At 63.4% G+C, this 23,533-nt stretch overlaps 6 protein-coding genes across 7 annotated transcripts; 4 read left to right on the plus strand and 2 right to left on the minus strand.

The window, feature by feature from the left end:
* Positions 1–22: 22 nt before the first annotated feature.
* Positions 23–2,416, minus strand: TMEM203 (transmembrane protein 203). The gene has a single exon (XM_047700657.1). It carries the CDS (start codon positions 2,172–2,174, stop codon positions 1,764–1,766), a length of 411 nt encoding a protein of 136 aa, XP_047556613.1. The 5' UTR covers positions 2,175–2,416; the 3' UTR covers positions 23–1,763.
* Positions 2,417–2,504: 88 nt separating this feature from the next.
* Positions 2,505–12,034, plus strand: NDOR1 (NADPH dependent diflavin oxidoreductase 1). 2 transcript variants are annotated; one of them, XM_047699435.1, is made up of 14 exons: positions 2,505–2,727; positions 3,046–3,123; positions 7,764–7,861; positions 8,824–8,922; positions 9,006–9,107; positions 9,185–9,394; positions 9,571–9,692; positions 9,796–10,016; positions 10,115–10,222; positions 10,433–10,547; positions 10,682–10,828; positions 10,908–11,026; positions 11,101–11,195; positions 11,282–12,034. In XM_047699435.1, exons 1-14 carry the CDS (start codon positions 2,593–2,595, stop codon positions 11,424–11,426), a joined length of 1,794 nt encoding a protein of 597 aa, XP_047555391.1. In that variant the 5' UTR covers positions 2,505–2,592; the 3' UTR covers positions 11,427–12,034. The 2 variants fall into 2 exon arrangements, with proteins under 2 accessions (XP_047555391.1, XP_047555392.1); XM_047699436.1 differs by having other exon boundaries at positions 2,594–2,727; positions 3,060–3,123.
* LOC125083039 (serine/threonine-protein kinase LMTK3) lies at positions 11,846–14,757 on the plus strand. The gene is made up of 2 exons (XM_047698931.1): positions 11,846–11,926; positions 12,679–14,757. Exons 1-2 carry the CDS (start codon positions 11,846–11,848, stop codon positions 13,597–13,599), a joined length of 1,002 nt encoding a protein of 333 aa, XP_047554887.1. The 3' UTR covers positions 13,600–14,757.
* A 152-nt stretch (positions 14,758–14,909) lies between these two features.
* RNF208 (ring finger protein 208) lies at positions 14,910–16,804 on the minus strand. The gene is made up of 2 exons (XM_047699437.1): positions 16,600–16,804; positions 14,910–16,399 (listed from the first exon to the last, which is right to left on the minus strand). The coding sequence occupies exon 2, from the start codon at positions 15,868–15,870 to the stop codon at positions 15,073–15,075; it is 798 nt and encodes a 265-aa protein (XP_047555393.1). The 5' UTR covers positions 15,871–16,399; positions 16,600–16,804; the 3' UTR covers positions 14,910–15,072.
* Positions 16,805–19,125: 2,321 nt separating this feature from the next.
* On the plus strand, positions 19,126–20,541 carry CYSRT1 (cysteine rich tail 1). Its single transcript, XM_047699449.1, has 2 exons — positions 19,126–19,791; positions 20,087–20,541. Exon 2 carries the CDS (start codon positions 20,095–20,097, stop codon positions 20,518–20,520), a length of 426 nt encoding a protein of 141 aa, XP_047555405.1. The 5' UTR covers positions 19,126–19,791; positions 20,087–20,094; the 3' UTR covers positions 20,521–20,541.
* A 2,189-nt stretch (positions 20,542–22,730) lies between these two features.
* Positions 22,731–23,273, plus strand: RNF224 (ring finger protein 224). The gene is given in 3 exon segments (XM_047699447.1): positions 22,731–22,803; positions 22,806–23,058; positions 23,060–23,273. Coding segments are annotated over 3 exon segments (429 nt in total). The 3' UTR covers positions 23,163–23,273.
* Positions 23,274–23,533: the final 260 nt, after the last annotated feature.

Consider the following 23,533-nt stretch of genomic DNA (forward strand, 5'->3'; position numbering starts at 1 on the left):
TTCAATCCCCATGTTGGCTGTAGAGATTACATAAATAAACTTTAATAAAAATAAAAAATAAAATAAACACTCTGGCAATGTTCACCTTCTATCTGATTTTGACGCAAATATGCCAGTCCTCGGTAGAAAGCTATGTTGCAGCCGTGGCACAAACCAGACCAGTCTCCAACACAAGTATCTCAGTGGCTCAGGCCGTTCAGCATCCACTCCAGGCAGAGGGTCACAAAGCTGTTTCACTGAAGTAAGGGTCTGCAAACCTGTGCTGTAAAGGGCCAGACAACAAATGTCTCTGCTCGCGGTTCTCATCAGGAACAGTTTCGAATCCCAGACTTGTTAATGTATGCAGATCCTTCTTGCCACGAGTGAGGGGGGCTCCTGGCATCTACTGAGTAGAGGTGAGACGCTACAATGCTCAGAACAGCACCCCCACCCCGCCCCAATGAAAGAATGATCTGACCCAAAAGGCCAAGAGTGCCAACTGCAAGCCACATTCATTTTCTGTCACATGTTGTTTTTATAACCCTTTGAAAATGTAGAAATCACTCTCAGCTAATGTACTCCCAGTACAAAAAGAGGCCTCAGGCCAGTCTGACCCCTGCTGCACAGTAAGGCCTACGAGGACCACACACTGGCAGGAACACAAGGCTCTGATGTCACACAAACTACTCAGCAGGTCCTCAACACAGTCCTACCCCATGTTGTCTTCACCCTGGTCACCTGGCCAGGAAGACAAACTTCTCCGAGGGAACGCCCCATCCACCAATGAAGCCCTAGTGCATTCCAGTCTCCCACAGTCAGCTTTGTAACCAGCTACGGGACACGGGGGCGCATCTCAACACTCATGTGATTTCACCCTCAAGAGTTCAGGCAATCACTGCCCATCTCAGCAAAACATTCTTATTTTATTTTTATCTCAGCAAACGTTCTCATTTGGCACTTGACTGGCATTAAAGACCCCAGGCCAACAAACGTGGCCAAGACCATTTCCAGGTCTCAGTGCCTATGAGCGTTAACAATGCTCCTCTCCTCCGTCCCTTAGGAAGGCCTAAATCTGTCCCAGGTGTGCTAAGAGTGCTGGCCACAAGGTGGTAGAAAAGTCGCGATCAGCCGGGACAGGAAGCCAAGCGGTGCTTTAGAAGCAAAGTTCTCTCAGGCGACAGATCTCCAAATACAGGGTCCCAATCATGCTTACTCAACGTACTTCTGTCTGCCTGGAATAAAGACAGGGCCATCCTCCCCCAGTAGCTCAGGGGAGCGGATGCAAGCTCATTTACGCTTTTCAGAGCTCAAGCATCTAAGTAAGTATTGCCGGATGGACAGGGCAGTGAGCTCTTAAGTGAGCGCTGCGGGGCAGAGGAGACCGTGAGTCAGGCTTTGCAGCCTTTGCACAGGGAGTCCTTCCCCAAGATCCATGAGAATACTCAGAGCCCATCAGGACATCTTACATATATGCAGTTTCCAACTGTCAGAGGAATTCTGCATTGTCTGGCCTGGGTCCTTCTCGGCATCTCAATTCAAAGATTCGCTGTTCAAAGCATGAAATAACGAGAAACACATTTTAAGGACCAAGGCTGCTCTTTCCAGCCCCGCTGAGGGGGCCGTATTAGACATGGTTGGTACAGAGAAAACTGGGCACTGGCCAGGACGGGAGCTGGCTTTGCTTTCAGACCCAGACTTCTCCTTTGGTGCGATGGAGGTAGGACCTCAGCCTGGGGTCCAGCATCCTAGCCATGCAGAGTCCCCTCTCTGGCCTTTCTGCGAGGCTAGTTGACCCGACAAGCGCGGATCATGAGCAGCTGCAGGAGAATGAAGACTGGAGACGTGATCAAGCCGAACCAGAGCTCCCGAGTCTGCTCCACCAGCTTCTGGCACAGTAACATCTCGAAGACAAACTTGAGGCTAAGAACCGTGAGGACCCAGAAGAGGCGGAGCACGGCCAACCGCTTCTCTCCATCCTGGAAGAGGCGCACCGACACGATGGTGGTGAAGTAGGTGCTGAGCCCATCGGCAGCAAAGAAGGGCACAAACACGTTCCACCAGGAGAGGCCGGGAGCCAGGCCGTCCACACGCAGTGCCAGCAGCACGGAGAACACCAGCAGGGCCAGCAGGTGCACGAAGATCTCGAAGGTGGCGAAGCCCAGCCACTGCACCAGCTCCCGGAGCGAGAAGAGCATCGCGCCGGCTGAGCGCGGGCCCGGGCCCGGGCGAGCGTCCCACCGGCGGGGCTGCTCCTCCTCTCCCCGCGGGCCTCGCCGGCGCCTGCCGCCGTCGCTGCTGCGGCGAGCGGCGGACAGCGAGCGGCTCCGGCTCTCCTGGCCCTCGGCCCTGGCGTGACGCCACTACCCTAGCCCCAGCTCGGGACCCAGTACCGGCCGCTAGCGGACGCCCGCCTCTCCCGGACGCCATGCCCTGCGGGGCGCGGTCTGAGGGCGTCACTTCCGGCCATCACCGGAAGTCGGAAGTCCACACCGGCCATCCACTGGGGACAAGGCCATCACCGGAAGTCGGAAGTCCAAGCGGTCCCGGCCGTCCAGGCTTGCGCGAGTGTTAGGAGGCGCGGTACCAGGGTGTGGGTGTCCCCCGGCCGCCCGGATGCCGAGCCCGGGGCTTCTGGTGCTCTTCGGCAGCCAGACAGGCACGGCTCAGGATGTGTCGGAGAGGCTGGGCCGCGAGGCTCGGCGCCGGCGGCTCGAGTGCCGGGTGCAGGCCCTGGACTCTTACTCAGTGGTGAGGGCGCCCTAGGGTCTCGGCGGGGAGACCGAGCTGCCTGGGGCGCCGGCGCCGCGTCCGAGCCCTCGACCGCAGGGCGCCGCATCTTGTCCGGCAGCGGGCCCTTCGTTTGTGGCGGGAAGACTTGGGGACAGTGGCTTGGCTTAGCACCTGGAGGGAGGAGCGGGCGAGGTGGGAGGGGGGACCCTGCAAGGGAGGAGGCCGGCCGGCCGCTCGCGGGTGCTCACCGAGACCTTCGGTCCCGCCGCCCCGAGGGAAGCGGGGGATGCCTAGTCATTGCAGCGGGAGGTCTTATACGTGTGTCTTTCCGTTGAGGTGAATCTGATTAGGGAGCCCCTGGTGATATTTGTTTGTGCGACTGCAGGCCAAGGGGACCCTCCCGACAACATGAAGGTAAGGCTGACCCGAAGGCTCTGCCCAGGCGCTCAGGTCACTGCGCGGACCCTCGCTCCGTTGTCTCTGGCCGGGAGTCCCGGAAGCACAGGAAAGCTTCCCCTCCTGTACCTGCTGCCGATTGGCTATGGATTTGGAAGGGTCTCTTCGGATGGAGCTGGGGGCTCTGGCTGTCCTCACTAATAAACGCTTCACAGGCCACCGAATAGCCTTGATCTCCATTTTAACCCTTAATAGTTTCTCCAGGGCTGTCTGTGGGTCGGGTCTGGGTCTCTGTGTGTATTTCAAAACCGTTAGACCTCCCCAGAACATTCTTCTATTCTTTGAACATCTTTTGAGCACACCTTCTACTCCAAGCATGATCCAGCGCTGGGAATCCGGCCGCGAACCTATTTCTGCCCTCAGGGAGCTCACCGTGTGGCAAAAGCAACCACCTTCACAGGCAGTCACAATGCTAGGAGACGCCTGTTGCCAGGGAAAGTACCAGATGTCAGGGGCATTAGTAGAAGCTGTGCGGCCCAACCTAGGGACTCAGGGAGAGCTTTCTGGAAGAAAGGCGTGTAGGCTAAGTCCTGAGGATAAGTGGGGGCTGGCCAGGGAAGAAGGAGCAGCCTGTGCAGCAGAGAAAAGACCAGCTCTGGGAAGAATAGAAAGCAGTTCTGTGGGACAGAGGCAAGGAGAGCATCGGAGTGGGAGGGGAGAAGAGAGGCAGGAGGCCGGAACTGATCCCAGGGAGCCCGGCAGCCACAGTAAGGGGGACGGACTCGATGTGAAACGCCGTGCAATCCACTGGGGACAAGGCCACATTTGCACTCCAGCAGAACTGCCACTTGTCAATAGGGAGGGTGGGCTGTGGAGCAGGAACAGTTCCAGAGGACACACGGTACAGGCAGGACTGGCGGCCTGGACCAGGAGGGCGGTAGACAGTAGAGAAGAAGAGGGGTGCTCCAGAGATGTCAGGGTGGAACCAAGAGGACATGGACTCAAACGGGGACTGGGGCTCAGGGGCCGGAATGGACGGTAGTTCCAGGCACAGAGATAGAGACCAGGGAGGTCAAGGGCTGGGTGTCGTTCAAGTGGGGATGCAAGGTCAGGGGGCAGCTCTGGCAAGGATCCTGGGTGAGGCTTGAGAAAGGAGGCTCCTCCCTCTCTCCAGAGACAGGTAGCCCTGAACACCAAGGGCATGAGAGGTGGAGGAAAGCCTGAGGGGGCAGGAAAAGTGGCCCCAACAGCAAACAGAGGGAGTGTACCAAATCCAAGGTCAAGGGCACAGAGGTGACTCCTGAGAGGAAGGTTTCCAGCTCTCAGAGCTGCACAGAAATAAAGTAAGATAAGGCCTGAGCAGCACTGGCGGGGTTTATCAGCAAAGGGACTGCTGGTGACTTTGGGGAGACCAGTCTCAGGGACCCACAGGGAGAGAAGTGGGTCATGGGGCCAACAGCTAAGTGAGTGGAGAGGATCTTAGGAATGTCTTTACATTAAATGAAAAGGGCGCCTGGGTGGCTCAGTCAGCTAAGCTTCTGCCTCTGGCTCAGGTCATGATCCCAGGGTCCTGGGGTCAAGCTTCTCCCTCATGCCCCTCCGCCCCCAGCTTGCTTCCTCTCTCTCAAATAAATACCTCTTTTTTTTTTAGAGATTTTATTTATTTATTTGACAGAGAGAGGAGACACAGCCAGAGAGGGAACACGAGAGGGGGAGTGGGAGAGGGAGGAGCAGGCTCCCCGCTGAGCAGGGAGCCTGATGTGGGACTTGATCCCAAGACCCTGGGATCATGACCTGAGCCGAAGGCAGACGCTTAACAATTGAGCCCCCCGGGCGTCCCTAAATAAATAAAAACTTAAAAAAAAAAGAAAGAAAAGATGAGAGAGACCTGTTAAATGCTGGGGGTGGAAAAATAAAAAAACAAGCCAAAAAAAAAAATGCTGGGGGTGGGGCGACGGGGAGAAAGAGGCTTAAGATTGAAGAGCAGGGTCCCGGCAGGGGTGGTATGGGAGAGTACGGGACACCTGGCGCCGTGACTCCAACACAGGAGCGGCCTCCTCGGACAGGAAGAGGGACAGGGGAGAAGCCAGATCTGAGGGGACCGGAAGCAGGAGATGAAGGATGGATGCCGAAGGCACGAGGCACGGGAGGGAAGGGGAGACGAAGACATCTGGGAGGTCAGCTGGGCTGGGGTGCAGACCGGGTATCAGATGCCAACAGCATGAAGGAGGCGATGGCCGTCCCTGGATGTGGTGGACACATTCGGCAGCAGGCACAGACCCCACCATGGAGACGGTCAGGACAGAGCCCTCCCCAGCCGAAGCAGGGCCCAGAGGCTCCTCGGAGAGGCTGCAGACTGAGGTCCCGGGGACACGGAGGAGGGGGCTGGTCCCTGCTGGAGACCCGGCTCAGTGACCAGCTGTGTATTGAACAGGAAGGCTCTGGCTGCCTTGCCTTGGTCCTCAGAGCCCTGAGGTCAGGCATGCACTCCCAGGCAGTGGACAGGCGGAGCCCTCTGTCAGGAAAGGGAGTCACCACAGTGGGAAACCTAGCAGGGTCCTGGCCGGGAACCCACAGCGGGTGACGGGCCTGAGCTCACGGTTTCCTGTCAGTTCCTTAAGTACAAGGAGACCGGGAGGAACCGCCATGCCCTTGAGGAATGACGCCGCAGAAAGAGACCGAAGCGCTTCGAGGGACATAAGCGGGAGGAGCAGAGGCAGGGGGAGACCCTCCAGAGCCCGCACCCCCGGAACAAGAGCGCGTGAAACAGGACAAGCCTGGAAACGGAGGAAACACTCCGGAAAACTTGAAAAGATTAGAGAGTAGAGTTGAGATCTTCTGGAGAGTTTAACAAACAGTGAGCTAGGACACGAAGCAAATCAAAACCCTAAGGTCATCCGAGTAACCTCAGAAGGTGAACCATAGGGTGGGAAGAAACTGACGGAAGAGAGTCACAATGTCCCAGAATGAGTGCCTGGGAGAGAAGGGCACCCGGGAAAGGCCTGCCTGGAAGGAAAGGCTCCCGCCGAGGCACATCGTGGTGGGTTGCAGCCCTTGGGCACAGACAGCAGGACACAGGAGGACACTGGCTTCCTGGCCCCCATGGCTCAGCTGGACCAGCTTGGAGCAGGGGCTTGGGCTCTTTGGAAAGAGGGTTTCCCGTGGAAGCACAAACCTGCAGGTCCCTGTGGAGGGAGGGCGCGGATGTGCTCAGATGCAGAGCTGCGAGAAATGTACCTTCGCTGGGCCTCTTCTCAGGGAGCACCTAAAGGGCTTCAGGAAACTGGTCTCTAAGGAGGTGTGCGCTGGAGAGGTCCCAGAAGGCAGAGCGGGCACAGTCCCCAGTGCAGCGGGCAGACCCAGGACAGGGCCAGAGTCCCTCTACCTCAGAGGGCTTCTGTTTCTGGAGATAAGCAGCAGAAGGGAGGTGGAGTGCCCTGACATCTTGGAACGCACACAAGCAGGTGTCCCCAGGGCTCTGGTCTTCATGGCTGAAGGTGATGGGACTCCGTCACCATGTTGGGCAAGTATGCCTGGAGGCTGAGACAGAGTATGGCCCAGGACATGCTCCCATGAGGACCCCAGGCAGGAAGGAAAAGCACTGGGCTGTGACCTTAGGGGTCTGGGTGTAAGGCTGCTGGGATGGGCAGATGCATGGAGATGAGGGTGCCCAGGGATGGGGACAGCTCTGGGTCCTTGGCCAGCACAGTGAGTTAGGTGGGGAGCCATCGGGGTGGCAGTGAGTGTGAAGCACACTGATGGGGGCTCAGGGCCAGGAGCAGGCTCCAAAGGAGAGAAACTTCCCCTTCCACCGACCACTGACGGGCTGCAGGGCCTGACATCTCGGCCCAGAGGGGTTCCTGTGGCGGCCTGAGCTTCAGAGCTGGGGGTGGAAGGGCGTCCAGGACACAGGACTGTAGTGTGAAGGAGTAAGCCACCCGCGGGGGAGACCCAAGCAGGGGCGGGCGCTTCCCCCACCTGGGGAGAGCGGTGGGAAAAAGCTGTGGCCTTCCTGGGGTGGACCTCAGGAGCCTTTTCCCCAGGGGCCCTCTGCCCCGATGGGGCGGAGCTCCACGTTCTGGTGGTGCCTCTGGGGCAGCTCACTTGCTGTTTTTTTGTTTATCTTTTTTTTTTTTAAGATTTTATTTATTTATTTGACAGACAGAGATCACAAGTAGGCAGAGAGAGGGGGAAGCAGGCTCCCCGCTGACCAGAGAGCCCGATGTGGGGCTCGATCCCAGGACCCTGAGATCATGACCTGAGCCGAAGGCAGAGGCTTTAACCCACTGAGCCACCCAGGCGCCCCCTATCGTTTTTTTTTTAAGATTTATTTATTTGAGAGAGGGAGGGGAGAGGCAGAGGGAGTGAATCTCATGTAGTCCTCAGTGTGGTGCCCAGCCTGGGGCTCTATCTCAGGACCAAGACTGGAGATGAAACCAAGCCCCCTGGGGCAACTTTCTTTTGTGCGATTTTTCTGCTTTTTCCCAATCCCCCCCCCCCACTCCCATCGCAATAGAATAAAAAAGTGGTGTTGTTTTAATAACAAAGGTCTAGAGGAACTGGGTGGCTTCAAGAGGCGGCTCCTCCCTACCTGGCCCTGGGACCCCACTGCTCAGAGCAGGGCCTCTACCCTCTAACTTGTTGGCTTCTGGCTGCAGAATTTCTGGAGGTTCATATTCCGGAAGAATCTGCCACCGACCTCCCTCTGTCAGACAGACTTTGCTGTCCTGGGCCTCGGGGACTCCTCGTATGCCAAGTAAGTAGGGGCAAGAGGGCCACTGGCCTGCAGGGACTGTCCTCCAGGTCGAGCACAAAGTGTCCCAGTACCGGGACTGATGACTCAGCCCCCAGGGCTCCCGCTGGACCTCAGGCGGGGACCAGGCTGTCTGTCCTGCTTCCGCAGTGACCACCGGGGAGCATCTGGGTTTTGAAGGGTGCTCGGGGCGCAGACTGGAAGCTGGCAGGCAGCAAAGGGGGGTCTTCTAGGGCAGGGGGTGACGTCTGGACCTGCGCAGCATCCTAGGTTGATATGGGACCCAGGGCAGCAAAGGCCCACTGACTCCCCACTCTTAGAAAAACACGTAGTCAGGAGATATGTGGACTTACAAAGAGCACAGAGAGCAGTGGGAACAAGCGAGGGGCACAAAAGACCCCCAGCCCCTGGGAGCCACTCAATAGCACTACTTCCCTGGGTACGGTGTGGCCTCCTTGGCCTTTTTCCCTCTCGGGTTTTCAGGACACCCACGTCCTAAGCAGAGAGTACTACTGCTTTCCTTCTCAGGGCAGCGCCGAGGGCTTTGCATTGAAGGGAATGCAAGTTGGCAGGTCGCTGAGACGTGGGCACCCCTAGCTGTGCGGTGCAGGGGCTGAGGGAGGGCCGGCTGGGTGCCGGCGCTGGGTGCCAGGTGCGGGGTGCCGGGTGCCGCAGCCTGCAAAGCCAGACGCAGCCGCTGCAGGGCTGGGAGGGCTCAGGCGAGGAGGACGGGAAGCAGCGGCAGCATGACAGTCCTCTGCTGGGTGGGGGTCTTGTTCCGTGCCTCACGCAGACACTTGTGCACGGTGGCAAACACAGGCTGGAGGGTGGGTGGGGGTGGGGAGCCCCTCCTGCCGATAGCCTTCCCCAGCCCATGAGGCCCCATGGGCTCATTTGGGGCTGCTTCCCCTTCACTGCCCTGCGGCCTGGGCTGGGTGTGCCCAAGCCTCCCTCCCTCTCCAAAGGTTCAATTTTGTGGCCAAGAAGTTACATCGTCGGCTGCTGCAGCTCGGGGGCCGCGCCCTCCTGCCCGTGTGCCTGGGCAATGACCAGCACGAGCTGGGGTGAGTGGGGTGGGGGGCGCTTTCCTGCAGGCCCAGCCATGAGCAGGAGTCCCCAGGCTAGCATGCACATGCTCTCTCTCCAGGCCTGATGCTGCCATCGACCCCTGGCTGCACAATCTGTGGGAGAAGGTGCTGGCACTGTACCCCGTGCCCCTTGACCTTGGTGTGATCCCCGCCGGAGTCCCGTGAGTGTGGGCCAACAGGTGCAGCAGAGCAGCCTGGGCCCTGCCAACAGCCTGACCAGTGTGTACCCTCTCCACAGTTTGCCCCCCAAGTTCACCCTGCACTTCCTCCCGGAGGCCCCCAGGATATGCTCTGAGGAGCAGCATGGGGCCAGCACAGACCCTCCAGGTCCACCTTCAGAGCAGCAGCCCTTCCTGGCACCCATGGTCACCAACCAGAGAGTAACCGGCCCCTCGCACTTCCAGGATGTTCGGCTGATCGAGTTCGACATCACAGGCTCGGGGCTCAGGTGAGGGGCCTGAGACACCAGATGGGCGGTGGCCAAGGGCCGGGGCTGGGGGGCTGGGGGTGCGGGTCAGGCAGCAGGGAGACACTTGCCCCCAAGGACCCCTCTGCCAGCACCCTCCCTGTACCCCCGGTGCCCTGCGGACCCCGGCCCACCCTCCCAGAGGCTTTCCCACACAGCTTTGCAGCCGGCGACGTGGTGCTGATCCTGCCCGAGAACCCGGCCGGCCGCACCCAGCATTTCTGCCAGGTGCTGGGCCTGGACCCAGACCAGACCTTCACCCTGCTGCCTCAGGAGCCAGGTAAGTGCGGGGGCCAGTGGGGGCCCAGCTGTGGGCACGTGCTCTCCCTACCCTGCTGGGGTCCGCTGGCCCGCTCAGCCCTCCCCCTGCCCTCCCGCTGCAGGTGTGCCCTGCCCCGCACGGCTGCCCCAGCCCTGCTCCGTGAGGCACCTTGTGTCACACTACCTGGACATTGCCAGCGTGCCCCGCCGTTCCTTCTTCGAGCTCCTGGCTTGTCTCTCTCCCCACGAGCTGGAGCAGGAGAAGCTGCTGTACTTCAGCTCCCCCCAGGGTCAGGAGGAGCTGTACGCGTACTGCATCCGGCCTCGCAGGACCATCCTGGAGGTGTGAGCAGCTGTGGGCAGGTGGGCGGGCCCAGGGCTCTGAGCCACAACCTCGAGGGGCCTTGCCAGCCGTGCCCACCCGAGGCCATGTCTGCCCAGGTGCTGTGCGACTTCCCGCACACGGCGGGAGCCATCCCCGCAGACTACCTGCTGGACCTCATCCCCCCGATCCGCCCGCGGGCCTTCTCTATCGCCTCCTCTCTGCTGGTGAGGGCCCATGGGGCAGGGCCCAGAGCTGGCTTCAGGGATGCTGGGTAGGCTGCAGGCAGGTGTATTGGGGAGTGGGGGGCCCCCGCTCCTCCACGTCTACCCCACATCTGGGCCCAGCCCTCTGGGAAGTGGGTAGAGCTTGAAGCCAGGGCGGATGGAGGCCAGGAGAGCCCGGTGGAGCCGGGCAGCCACCGTCCCGTCCCCCAGGCTCACCCGTCCAGGCTGCAGATCCTCGTGGCTGTGGTGCAGTACCAGACACGCCTCAAGGAGCGCCGCCGGGGCCTCTGCTCCTCGTGGCTCGCCTCGCTGAATCCCGGGCAAGGTGACCCCTGTTTTCTGGAGGGGCGCATAGAGGACTGGGCCTGGGGCCTCCGTTCTCCCCTGTCCAGCACGGCCAATCCCAGGCTAGGGCGCTGGTCCTTGGCACCTCTTAATGCCTCCTCTCTCCTGTGGTAGGACCTGTCCAGGTGCCGCTGTGGGTGCGGCCCGGGGGCCTGACCTTCCCAGAGACACCAGATACACCCGTAATCATGGTGGGCCCTGGCACTGGCGTGGCCCCTTTCCGAGCAGCTGTCCAGGAGCGCGTGGCCCAGGGCCGGAATGGTGAGCACACAGGATCTTGGGCAGGGCGGCGGCTGGGGCCTGCAGAGCCAAGCCTCGAGGCCACCCTGTGTTCCTCCAGGAAACTTTCTGTTCTTCGGCTGCCGCTCACGCCACCAGGACTTCTACTGGGGGGCTGAGTGGCTGGACCTAGAGAAGAGGGGCTGCCTGACGCTCTTCACAGCCTTCTCCCGGGAGCAGGTGGGTGTGCTTGGAGGGGCGGGGAGGGGGCCACGATGCAGTCTCACCCCCCGCCCCCTGCCACGTCCCTGTAGGAGCAGAAGGTATATGTGCAACATCGGCTCCGGGAGCTCGGGCCGCTGGTGTGGGAGCTGCTGGACCGCCAGGGCGCCTACTTCTACCTGGCAGGGTGAGCCTGGGCCACTGGGTGGGGATGGCGGCCAGCCCTTCCAGGGGGTCCCAGCTGCACTGAGCCCTCCTGGACTGTCCCTTCAGCAATGCCAAGTGCATGCCCGCAGATGTGTCGGAAGCCCTGATGTCTGTCTTCCGGGAGGAGGGCGGGCTCTCCAGCCCTGATGCAGCTGCCTACCTGGCCAGGCTCCAGCGGACACTGCGTTTCCAGAGTGAGACTTGGGCCTGAGGAGCCATCTTGCTGGCCTGGGCTCCTCTAGCCACCGCCCTCTGGGAGGCCGCCATCCTCTCTGCCTCCCTCTCCCCCCCGCCCCGTCCCCTGCACAGCCTTGCTCTAGTCCACCTGGGGCTCTGTCCTCAGCCCCGATGCCACTGCCCATGCAGCACCCCACCATGGCCCCATCCAGGGTTCCGGGCTCCTGCTGGCCTTTTCCCACTGGCCCCAACATGGTTCCTGGTCAGGGTGGTCTGTGGACTGCGCCACCCTGCATAGGGACAGTGCCTCAGGAAGGAGCGGGCAGCCTGACAGGCATCGGGGCTCCCCAGACGACACAGGAACCTGGGGGCTGGGGAACCCCAGGGAGCCTTCTGAGGGGGTGCAGGGTCTCTGGGAGTGCCACATGCCACCCCCCTTTGCCCTAGGGGACAATGGGCTCCCAGCTACCCTCTGCCACCAAGCACCTGGTGCCACCTCAGGGCCTCACGGGGCTCTGGCCAGGCTGGAAGTCAGTGAGGGTCAGAGCAGAGGGAGGAGGCCCCCAGCCAGTCAGACTTTCCCTGCCCCAGTCCTGGAAAGGCTCAGTAAAAATATCGTAGGCTCTGGTGGGCTGTTTCTGACATGCTCTTCCTTCTGACTGTCTTGGTACCTTGGTGGGGGGGGTGGCACTGGGGGCCCCCAGTGGGTCTGGATGGAGCAGCTCCTGTGACCTGGGGGCCTGCAGTGGGTCTGGGTGGGACGGCTGTCCATGGTGGGCACTGTGCACCATTGCTCTGCCATCTTTGCTACAACACTTAGGGGTCTGATTCTGCTGTGATGCGTGCTGGCTGTTTGCCCACTTTGTACAGCTCTGCCCTGTTTCTGTCAAGCCCAGGGCAGCCTTAGGCAGCCCTGGAAGGAAGGGTGGGTACTGTCCATTCCCTCCCTGCCTGGGGCGTAGCAGTCCTGGCTGGGGGAGGGAAGGTGGGGGCGGGGCAGCCATGGTCCCCACCCCTGGGAGGGGCCTTCAGGATCCCCAGGGGAATTCCTGTAGGAGGAGTCAGGCTGGCTAGTCTACTTACAGACCTGCTCCCTGGAGTCTGTGTGTCTGTCCGTCAGCTGTGAACACAGGGGTGGGCGGTGGCCACGTCTGGGCCTGGGCAGATCCGGAGAAGATAGCACCCGTGGGCCCAAGAGCTGTGCTGTCCGGAGCCTGGGACAAGTGCTGGGGCCCAAGCGCCGGTGACTTTCCAGGGTGGGGCAAGGAGCCCAGCGCAGGGACTAGGCGACGGCTGCTTTGAGGTCAGTGCCAGACCCTGCCCGTGTCCAGAGGGCCACGCTGACCTTCACAGCCCCAACCACCCTGGCTGCCACCCTGGGAACCCCACCCACCCATCCGGACTCCTGCCCCAGGGCCCCCATTCATGGCCCCTGTGACCTCAGCTCTGGACTCAGCGGTCTGCCTTCAGCCTCTCTCGGCTCTGAATGCCCAGCCCCCCCACGCCAAGTGTTGGCGGACGAAGAGTTGGACGGCAGGGTTCTTAGGAACCCCCAGGGTCCTGGGGCTCCAGACAGTGAGCCCCTGCTGGGGGCCAGAGCCGCAGCCTGCCCCTGGGCCGGGCAGTCAAAGGAGGAGGATGGCAAGGGGCAGGCGGGAGAGTCGGGGGAGGAGGAGTGCCCCATCTGCACAGAGTCCTACGGGCCCGGGGAGCACCGCCTGGCCCTGCTGAACTGTGGCCACGGCCTGTGCGTGGGCTGCCTGCACCAGTTGCTGGGCACGGCCCCCAGCGCCAGCCTGGGCCAGGTATGCTGCCCACTGTGTCGCCAGAAGACGCCCATGCTTGAGTGGGAGATCTGCCGGCTGCAGGAGGAGCTGTTGCAGGCAGATGGGCCCCAGGGCCCCCCGCCCCCTACGCCCCCCGCTCCTCCCCCGCCCCGGGGCCCCGGGCCCTGGGCCTCCTTAGAGCACCGCTACCAGCTGCGCTTCCTGGCAGGGCCCGTGGGCGGCCAGGGCTGCCTGCCCTTCCTACCGTGCCCGCCCTGCCTGGGTGCACGGCTCTGGGCTTTGCGGGAACAAGGGCCTTGCCCCCGCCGCCTTGCTTTGTCGAGCCTGCTGGCCCTGGAGCTGCTGGGCCTGTTGCTGGTCTTCACGCCACTCATGCTGCTGGGGCTGCTCTTCATGCTGCTAGACCGTTCTGGCCGCTGAGCGGGGCCTCCCACGCCTGCGACCGGCACCACTGGGGCCTCAGACGATCCTGGCTGCCACCAGACCAGGAGACCCAGGCTGGCCCTGAGGCCTGATGACCAAACTGAACAGCCGAGACTGGCCTCCATCCAGACCCAGGTCTGGGGCCAGGCCACCCAGGAGCCAGAGACTTCCTACGACCCTGCCGCCTGCCGCGGACTACCGGTGCCCACGGGCAGTGCTGTAGGAGGCCTGTGGCCAGGCCCCATACCGACAGCACACTGTCGTCACCGCTTCTCCCTGCCCCACCCGGCCCATCTGCAAGAGGGACACGGTGGACACGAAAGTGAACCCAGAAGGCTGGTAGTGAGCGGACTCCTTGGCAAGGGTGGGGCCCTGGGGGGGGCTGGGGGGCCCCCACCTTGCATTCCAGATAAGAGCCAGTGTGTATCCCCTGAAGGGCAGGGCAGCAGAGGGGAGGGGTGCTTGCCGTGCCAGCTCAGGCCACAAACAGCTTCCTCGCTCACTGGGTCAGGACCCAAGGGGCTGGCGGGAGCCGCTGGGCGTCGGGCATGCGTCCCTGAACGACTAGGCCTTGGGGCCGGACGGCACTGACCTGAGGCCCCTGAGTGCCCCGTAACCTCCTATCATTGAGCTTGGGGCCTTTATCTAAAGGACAGACACAGTCAGCACGACCGCCCAGGGTCATGGGTGACACGCTGAGTGCTCTGCCCAGCACGAGAAACGGCTCTCAGTACACAGCACCTGCGACCGAGGCCTGGCCGCCGGGTTCTTACCGCCTCTATCCCTTCTTCAGCCCCCGCTGGTCTCCCCAGCCCTTCCCTCCTTCCCTCCCACCACAAAGCTTCCTTCCAGAGTCAGGTAGTGGAGTACAGGATCGAAGGCCCCTGGGTCCTCCTACCCCACCACCGTCTTGGCCAGCTTTTGTCTTAACCCCACCTCAGACAGCCGCCAAGGCCATTCCCACCCAACTTCAGAGGGTCTGGTGCATGCCAGGAGCCTGACAGACTGAGGTGTCCGCCATCCAGCTGCCCGCACATCCAGGGCCAGTGCAGAAGACACAGCCACCCTGTGCCCTCACACAGGAGGCAGGCTGGCCCTGCACAGACATGTGGGACATTCGCAAAGGCGCGTGCACGCGCACACACACAACCCGGCCCAGCCCACACACACCTGGCCCAGCCTGGCCCCAGCAAGCAGAGCAGGCTGACCCCAAGCGGCACTGGGCCTCCCTCTGGCGGCTCCAGGTGGGACCCTGTATGGGCCGTACCCTGGCCGCAAGAGCAGGCTTCAGGGAACGAGGTACAAACTTTGGCAAAGAGTTTTAATGGCAGAGTTGGCTGCAGCGACAATGCCACACAGGGAGGGGCCAGAAGCTGTGGTGGGCGAGGGGTCAACAGGCGACAGGGCGGGGCCGGATCCCTGGAGAAGCGGCGAGCACGGGCTGACAGGCCAGGGCACGGGGGGCTCTGGCTACATGATGGAGCAGGCGGACAGTGGGTTCCGCACGTGGCAGGTGCACGCGGCCCCACAGTACTGCCGGAAGGTCTGGTAGCAGCTGCCCTCCGGCTCACCCCCCCACTGGCCCCCGGATGGGGCAGTCAGTGCCTCAGGTGGCAGGCGGCTCAGGATGGACGTGTTGACAGCGAGCGCGGCCAGGCCGTAGTCCGTGAAGAGCACAGTCTCGCGGCGGCAGGTGGGGCAGGAGATGAACTTGTACTTGGGACAGGACTCATAGAGGATCTGCAGACACTGCTCGCACACGGAGTGCAGGCAGGACAGCACTCGGGGTCGCCGCTGGGTGACGTTGTACGTGTGCCCGCAGGTGGGGCACTCCAGGGGCTCCCCCGAAGCTGGCGCCGCCGTGGCGGGGGGCCCCGAGGAGGCAGGCCCAGGCCGTATCACGTATTGATTCACGATTACCTCGTCCGCGGGCGCCACGCGGGGGAAGCCCAACTCCACACTGCCCTTGCGGGGCCGTCGTGGCAAGGGAGGGGTGCGGGGTGCCCCATCCAAGGCAGGCATGTCCCCCCCACAGGCCTGGTTGACGATGATTTCTGTGTCTGAGGGCCAGGCCCGTTTGGGGGCCAGAGCGGGGGTGGGCCGCGGTGCAGGTGGGAAGCAAGGGGCGGCCGCCTGCAGCTCGGGGAACTTCTCGGGGTGAACAATCTTCATGGCCTCCATCTTGAGGATGACATGGGGACCCTTCAGGCAGGACATGAGGAGGCCTGGCCAGCCACTGCCCACCTCGGGCCCAGGGTCAACCGGCATCCGGCTGTCTCCAGTCAGACTGGGTGTTCGGGTGGGTGGGGGTGTTGGGTGAGGCCGGGGGGGAGGAGAGGGAGCAGCATCCTGGTCCCGCCAGGCCTGGTAGGGACCCCGGCCGCCCCGAGGGCTCCTGGGGGCGGCCGGCGAGAGCTGGGGGGGCAGGGCCCCCCCCAGTGGCCACAGTGGCTTCTCGGGTCCAGCTCTAGGAGGAGGAGGAAGGGGTGGAGGAGGAGGAGGGAGGCGGGGGCAGGGGGGTATGGGAGGCTGCCCTGGGCTGCGGATCTGGCCCAGGGGCTCACCCAGGGTCTCTGGCTGCTGAGGCTGGCCAGGGGGCGTGGGGGGAGCTCCCCCTGCAGCCGAGGTCAGCAGTCCCTGAGCAGGGACATCCAGGCAGGCAGGGGCTAGGTGGGCCCCACACCTCCAGGACAGGGCTCCCAGGGAAGGCAGCTAGCTGGAGCCCTGGCTGCGGGAGGCCCCAGGCCACGGGCTCCGCGGCGGCGGGAGCAGAGGAGAAGCCTGGCCCAGGCCCGAGCTGCAGGTGAAAGACAGCGTGAGGGCAGCGCCCGGGCCCACCCTCACCCTGCACAAAAGACAGGGCGCCCGACCTCTGACCCTGACCCTCGCTGGACTCGGGACCCAGCCCCCTCCCAGCCCCCGCCCTCAAGGCCCAACCCCTTTCCCGGTGGGAAGGGTCGCGCGACCCCGCGGCCGTCCCGCCCCGCCCGAGCTCACCTGCCCCAGCCTGGCGTCCCCGGGCCGCGCGCCGCCGCCGCAGAGGTTGGCTCAAAGGCAGGCCCGGATGCGACGCCCGCTCCTCGGCCGGCGGCTCCAGCGGCTCCGGCGGCGACCTCGGGCGATGGCGCGGCACGGCGGCTCCCAGGGGCGCGGGGCGCGGGGCTCCGGGCAGCGCGGCGCGGCGGCAGGTGCGTGCGGAGCGTGGCGCGCTCTGCGGCGGAGGCGCGGGGACCGCAGTGCGCGCGGCGCCCGCCCGCGCCCGCAGCGCCACCCCCCGTCTGGGGACCCGCGCGGGGTCCGCGGGGCGGGGCCAGTCGCTCAGCCGCCCCTCCATCGCCGCGGGCCTGGCGCCCGCTCCGGGGTTGCCCGCCCCAGCGAGCCGCGTGTGGATCAGGACCCCCGCGTCGCCCTTTCCAGTATCCCCTCAGCCCGAGTCCTGTCTGGCGGACCCTGGGTCCTAGTCAAGTATCCCCTCCTCCAGTTCTAGAAGGGAAACCCTGTTTTTCGAAGCCTGGGGCCTCACAATGCCAGAGAGAGGAAGGCGAGAGGAGTGGAGAGGGGTCTCAGGAAAGCTGGTTCCCAGAGCCCCACCCGGAGACAGCCATGTGTCACCCCCCTGCAGCCCCCCGAGTCAGGGTCTCTGCTTGTCCTTCCACTCTGTCCCCAGTGCTCATGCCCCTGGCTCACAAGTGCACCCAGGTTGTGCTCAACGGGGACAGGGACGGCGTGACCGTGAACGAGGGTGAGCAAGATATCCGAGGAGTGGGTGGAGAGGCTGGACGGTAGTTGGGGGTGGGCTCCGAGGACTGGAATGCTGGACAGGCAGGTGGGGTGAGGGGTATGCAGAAGGTCAGAAGGACAACTGGACAGGCCACTGGGGCAGCCCGCTGGGGACACGCACCCAAGGTGGGGTGGCCCTTTCCGGCATCCCATCAAGTCAGCACGTGCCCTGCTGTCACATACTTGTGCTATCCGGACCCCACCCAGCACAGAGGCCCCTTTCCTTTCCGCTTCCTCCTCAAGCCAGGCTCCCTAACTCCCTGGGGTGTAGCCTCTGCGGGAGCCCTCAGGTGAAAGACAAAGCAGAGAACATGGTGACAACTACCGGGCAGGGGACCACAGCTTGCCGGGGGGGGGGGGGTCCACAGTGCCACCCCCTGACCTGCTCCAGCTACCACACGGCGTGCCAGCATTCCCGTGACCAGCACTGGGCCTGTGCCTGACCCTGGACAGTATCAGCCCCTCTCCTCTGTACTGGCCCCACTACACCTGGCTGGAGGCCTTGCTCAGGGGTCCTTCAGGGCAGCCAAGCCCAGAGAGGCCGCTGCTCCTGGTGAGGAAGCCCACGCGGGCAAAGCAGCCTGGAGGAGCGAACCCGGGCCTTAGGGGACTTTGCAGCTCTGTGCGACCTCAGCCTTGTGTCCGCGGATCTCAGTTCCCAAAGCCATTTAGGGAGAGGGGCTGTGGAGTGTGTGCAGGTGGCCGGCAAGGCGGGCAGCGAGGGCCTTCCCGGCCCTGGCGTGAAGCTGGGGCAACTGGAAGAGCCCCGGCCAGGGCGGGGCGTGGAGGCGAGCCTCGGCCCCCGCTTCTCCACTTCCCAGCGACCCTCTGGGCGCGCACCCAAGGAGGCACGGGTCACAGGGCCCCACCCCTTGCCCCAAGGCCCCGCCCCTGGACGTGAGGTCCCGCCCCGTGCAGGCGCACCTCCCCGAGCCCACCCAAGTCCGCGCCCGCGAGTCAGAGCTGGGCAGCCCAGGTTGAGTTCTGGGCCGTCCATGGCCAGCAGACGCCGAACCGGGTCTTTACAGAAACCTTTGAGCGCGGAGGCTTCTGGGGAATAAAGTTCTCACCAGCAGCCCCGGGCCTGTTGCGCGCATGCGCCAGCCTCCGCCTCGCAGCAAGGGGCGGAGCCTTGTAGGGGCAGTGGGCGGGGCTTCTTGAGCCTGCGCAATGAGCGTCTGTCCTACACCTGGAGAGTCCCCGGCCGCGGACCGACTTCCTTACTCTCCCGGGGCCACATCGGTAGAACTCGTGTCCGGACCGGTCTGACTGGCCTTACGCAGGCCACCCCAGTCACCCTGGCCTCTGAGCCACGTCTGATTTGATCCCGCCCTTACTTGGGGTTCCCTTGCGCACCAAGACTGGAGGTGCGGGTCCTGGCCCCACCCTGCTGCCCACATCGCTCTGGGGGAAGATCACCAGTGCCAGGCCCAGACCCAAACGCTCACATCCGCTGTCACCCCAACACACGGCGACCCTGTGTGGCAAGTGCAACCTGCCACCTCACAGAGGAAGGTGGGAGGAGGAATGCGTTCCAAGGATGGAGACGCAGGTGGGGCGGGGAGCTCTCCATCCCCAAGGGAAACTGCAGTTCCAGAAATGAGCCAGAAGGGACACCTGGGTCGCTCAGTCGGTGAAGAGTGTGCCTTCAGCTCAGGTCCTGGTCTCAGGGTCCTGGGATCAAGCCCCACATCAGACTCCCTGCTCAGCAAGGAATCCACTTCTCCCTCTTCCCTTTCCCCCTGTTCATCCGTTCTCTCTCTTAAATAAATACATACATACATACGTATATACATAAGAAATGAGCCAGAAGTATCACTTGCCAGTGAAGCCCCTGTTGTTGCCAATTTTAAGAATAGTCGTAGCCAAGGTGTGTAAATCAAACCTTTTTTATAGGTTAAAAAACACAAACCCTCAAGCAGTCTGTGGTCTCAGACACCTTGGTCTCTGTATGCCAAGAAGAGGCTTGGCTTGAAGTGGACCTCCGTCCTCTGCCTTAAAGCAGGGGCTTTGAGGTGTGTGAGTGATGCTGGGGTTCCCCAGACTGCCAGCAGGCCTGGGAGCTGAGACTGATGTCAGGCTAACCTCCAGTCCTCCTTCCTGGGGAGCTTTGGGTCTTTGGAGGGCTGAGGATGTGCCCCAGATGCATGGAGGCTGAGTCACCGAGCCTGTCAGTGCCCCTTGGAGCCCCAGAGGGGGCCACCACCCACCACAGGAGGAAGGGTGGGTAGCTGCTGTGCCGGCTGAGCCGGGGCCTCCTGGGATCCTGGGAACCCCATCTTTGAGCTCCACCCGTGGCTCCACCCCTCCCCAGGAGGGAAAAGGCAGCTAGCTGCCAGTGGCTTACCTCATAGGCACTGGACCTGACCCACAGGACGAGAGGGTAGACTGCTGCTGTCACCACCTCAGGTGGGTCCTGGGCCCAGGGGCTTCCCTGTACTGGGGCTCAGCCATGGGCACGGCCCAGATGGCCTCTCTCAGCCCCCCCCCCAGCCCATCTGCAGCCCCATTGCAGGATGGGGGGCAGCTGGGAGACGCTGGCCCTCACACTCTGCTCACCCCCACACATGGGCACACTAATACCCAGGCCTGGTGCACTCTGGCATCTCCCCAGCCTGGCTTTTCCGAGGGGTGGGCACTCTCTCGGGCTGCGGCTGTCTCCCTCCCCAGAGCCAATCTTGTCTCCTCTGCCTGCCCCTGCCAGGCTGGGCCATGGACCCACACGAGATGGTCGTCAAGAACCCGTATGCCCAGGTCAGCATCCCCCGCGCTCACCTGCGGCCCGACCTGGGGCAGCAGCTGGAAATGGCTTCCTCTTCCTGGGGGTCGCAGCCTCTGCCTGCGGGGTCCTGCCCCTCAGAGCCCACCCGGCTCCTGCAGCCCACCGAGGAGGCCCTAGAGAGCAAAGGTGGCAAGGGGACCAAGGGGGCTGGCCAGATCCAGGGCCACCAGGCCTGGCCACGGTCCAGCAACCCCTACAGTGGTGGGCAGCGTCCGGCAGGACTGACCTACACCGGACGGCCACCCATCGGGCGTGGTGATGACATCGCCCACCACTGCTGCTGCTGTCCCTGCTGCTCCTGCTGCCACTGCCCTCGCTTCTGCCGCTGCCACAGCTGCTGCTGCGTCGTCTCCTAGCCCAGCACCTGCGTGGCTGTGGGGCCTGTGGTGGGACTCCCACCGTGGCTTGGGCGGCCACCAGACCACTGTCATGGACATTGGCCACTTCCCACCCCAGATGGGAGCAGCTACCTGCTGAGGGGGCCGACCGCCCAGCTCTAGCCCCTTGCTGGAGAGCCTGGGCCCCTGCGGCGAGGGCAGCCCCGGGGACACCCTTGACCACCTCCCTTGAGCCCCACGGCCCAAGCAATAAAGCAGAGTGAGCCTTGCTCTGGTGGCTCTTTACTGCTGCACCTGGGAGAGGGTCCTGCACTTGATGCCGGCACTGGCCTCAGCCTCTGTGGGGCCTTCAGCGATGGGGAAGCCACCCTGAGCTGTAGGTCTTGGGTCTGTCCAGAGACTGGACTGGAAGTATGGGAGCCAGGCCTGGGTTCAAGCTGTCTTGCGTTCCCCAGGGCTGAGGCCAGGGCGGGGAGACAGATCAGGCAGGGGACCAGAGAGGAGGAGGATGCTACACGGGGAACAGGGGTGGGGCCCTGAGAGAGGTCTTCGGGAGGAGGACCATGTTGGCAGGACCATGGCGGGTGGGCCTGGCTCTGGCAGGTTTCTGGGAGTAGGAGCCCAGGCAGCCAGCGCCACGGCTTGCCCATCCATGAGTCATGGCCCTACCTTAGCCCAGGGGTTTTCTGGTTCCTCACGAAATGGCCAATCTGTAAACACCTGCCGTGTGTCACCCAAGCCGGCTGCCCATCCGCTGTCCTGCCTCCAGGGCCTGGACCTCCTGAGCCAGGGGAGCAGGAAAGGAGCTGTCTGATCTCCCATTTGTCTGAGAAGCGCGACATGCCGGCCTGGGGGGACACGGGGTGAGACCAGCTGCTTGGCGCTGGGTCATCTCACTGCTGAGGTGAGGCTGTGATGCCAGGGCAAGGACTGAGTGGTAAGGCCTGCGCTGGGCACATTGACATGTCCAGGGCCAGGTAGAGACAGTGGAGGAGGAAACTGACCTGGCCTTGCAGGATGGACAGGTCCCGGTGCCAGCCCTCCCCTGACCCAGGGTGACTGTCCACAGGGCAAGACCTGCCTCTGGGTGTGGGGGGCTATGTCATTGGTCTGACTGTGCAGGCACTCAGGTGGGCCAGGTTTCTGGCCCCTGCCCCGTGGCCAGCCTCCACCAGAGGACAGCCCCACCCAGGCCAGCCTCAGCAACCTGCTGAACCGGTCAGGGAGGCTGTGGACTGCCAGTGCGGTAGGACCGAGGAGGAGCCCCTCAGGTTCTTGGATTCCTTGCAGATGAGCAGTGAGGGTCCTGATCCCATCCTGACCAATCTCGACACACCCCTTTCTGCTATGCCCGCCGTCAAGGTGACTGTGCTGGCCCAGGAGCCATAGCCGGGCAGATGCCTGGGGGGAGGTGGCCTCTAATGGGGGTGACCAGGGCTAGCCACGGTGTGTGAGTCGGGCTCTCCATACCCCTGCCTCAGCACCTCCGTGGACCTCGGGGGCTGACTGTGGCCCTGTAATGGGGGGCACGACAGACCCAGACCTGGCAGGAGAAAGGTGCTGGGACAGAACTGCGTGGACAGACACTGCAATTGAGCTGGGGGAGAATGGGACCCCCCAGGGCTCTGAGCGGCTGAGGGTCCCAGCAGGTTACCTGGAAGGGGTGATGCTTGATCAGGGAATTAAAGCAGCATCCCCCAGGTCAAGGCCAGCAGGCTTGGGGACCATGAGAGTCGGGGTGGTGTGGAGGTGGGGCAGGCTGGCCAAGGTGGGGAGAGGAACCAGGGTGAGCTGGGAAGCTGGGCGTGGGGGGGTACCCACGGAGCCACATCCGGGCATGGAGGGGGGAGCTTATCTCCCCCTGGGTTGGTGGTGCTGCTGGATCCAGTTGCAAGTGCTCTGTGGCTGAAAGGGGAGCCCACACCTACCTTCAGCCGCCACCCGCCTCCCTGCTGACTCCTCTGTGCTCCGCCAGTAATTCGAGCCCCAGCTGCAGGGAGCTCTGGGTCCCCTCCCAGTCCCTGGACGTCCTCCCGCTGGGCAGAGCTGGCCCATAGAACGGATGCAGGTAAGCGAGGCCTGGGGCTTAGGCAGGCTAGGGAGAGGGGCGACCTGGAACCCCGGGCTCCTATCCTCCGGAGCCAAGTCCTGGCGTCAGGCCCCAAGCGAGCAAGACCGCCTCTGTAGCAGGCCGGGTGGGCTGCAGCTCCCTGCACACCTCCCCCAGGATGCAGCCAGACAGGCCCCGGGTGTCTGCGGAGGGGACGGCCGCGGGGTCCCGGCGGGGTGACTGCATCATCTGCTACTCTATGACCTCGAGGGCCACCTGCCGCACCGTCTCTACTGCGGCCATACCTTCTGCCAGGCGTGCGTGCGGCGGCTGGACACTCCAGAGGGCGAGCAGCGCTGGATCTCCTGCCCACAGTGCCGCCAGAGCACACCCACACCCCGGGGAGGGGTGGCCCTGCTGGACCTCGACCTGGCCGCCTTCCTGGCCGTGAGGGCTGAGCGGGAGCCATCTCGCAGGGAGCCCCCTGCACCCCCCAAGGGCAGTGCCGCCATCACTCAGCTGTCCCACCCTAGGCCCCCAGCCCCACTTCCCCCAGGCCCGGGGCTGCTGCGGTCTCTGCTGGGACGCCCCCGGCGGTCCCGAGGTCTGAGCGCTGGTGGCTGCCCCTCCTGTCAGGGGAGCTGCCGCCCACAGCCCATCCCAGGAACCTCTACCCGTGGCACAGCCAGCCTGGAGCAGCCTGGGGGTTGAGCATCAGGCAGGCTGCCCTCCACGGACTTCCCCAGGCCGCAGCCACAGCTTGGAAGCTGTGCCCCCACTACTAGGAGACTCTGCAAAGAGGCACGGGTGACCTCCTGCTGCTCTTGGCCAGGATTCCAGGGCCTCAAGCTAGGCTGACTGTGTGTAGGGGGAGGCTGCTGCGGTCACCTGCAGGCCCAGCCTGGGCTCAACTCTGAAGATGCCTCCCTGGGTGTCCGGCTGCAGTCCAGAGGGTTGGGGTCTGGCCAAGTCTGTGCCTGG

This window comes from Lutra lutra, chromosome 13, assembly GCF_902655055.1.
Source record: "Lutra lutra chromosome 13, mLutLut1.2, whole genome shotgun sequence".
NCBI classification, from domain to species: Eukaryota; Metazoa; Chordata; class Mammalia; order Carnivora; family Mustelidae; genus Lutra; species Lutra lutra.

What these genes read in the sequence shown, in the direction of transcription:
- TMEM203 (XM_047700657.1), bottom strand. Translation starts at nt 2,174, where the DNA reads ATGCTCTTCTCGCTCCGGGAGCTGGTGCAGTGGCTGGGCTTCGCCACC.
- NDOR1 (XM_047699435.1), top strand. Translation starts at nt 2,593, where the DNA reads ATGCCGAGCCCGGGGCTTCTGGTGCTCTTCGGCAGCCAGACAGGCACG. An exon ending in GGGGACTCCTCGTATGCCAA is followed by an intron (nt 7,862 to 8,823) that starts GTAAGTAGGGGC and finishes CCCTCTCCAAAG; the next exon opens with GTTCAATTTTGTGGCCAAGA. An exon ending in CAGCCTTCTCCCGGGAGCAG is followed by an intron (nt 11,027 to 11,100) that starts GTGGGTGTGCTT and finishes ACGTCCCTGTAG; the next exon opens with GAGCAGAAGGTATATGTGCA.
- LOC125083039 (XM_047698931.1), top strand. Translation starts at nt 11,846, where the DNA reads ATGGGCTCCCAGCTACCCTCTGCCACCAAGCACCTGGTGCCACCTCAG. An exon ending in TCTGGCCAGGCTGGAAGTCA is followed by an intron (nt 11,927 to 12,678) that starts GTGAGGGTCAGA and finishes CGCAGGGACTAG; the next exon opens with GCGACGGCTGCTTTGAGGTC.
- RNF208 (XM_047699437.1), bottom strand. Translation starts at nt 15,870, where the DNA reads ATGCCGGTTGACCCTGGGCCCGAGGTGGGCAGTGGCTGGCCAGGCCTC.
- CYSRT1 (XM_047699449.1), top strand. Translation starts at nt 20,095, where the DNA reads ATGGACCCACACGAGATGGTCGTCAAGAACCCGTATGCCCAGGTCAGC.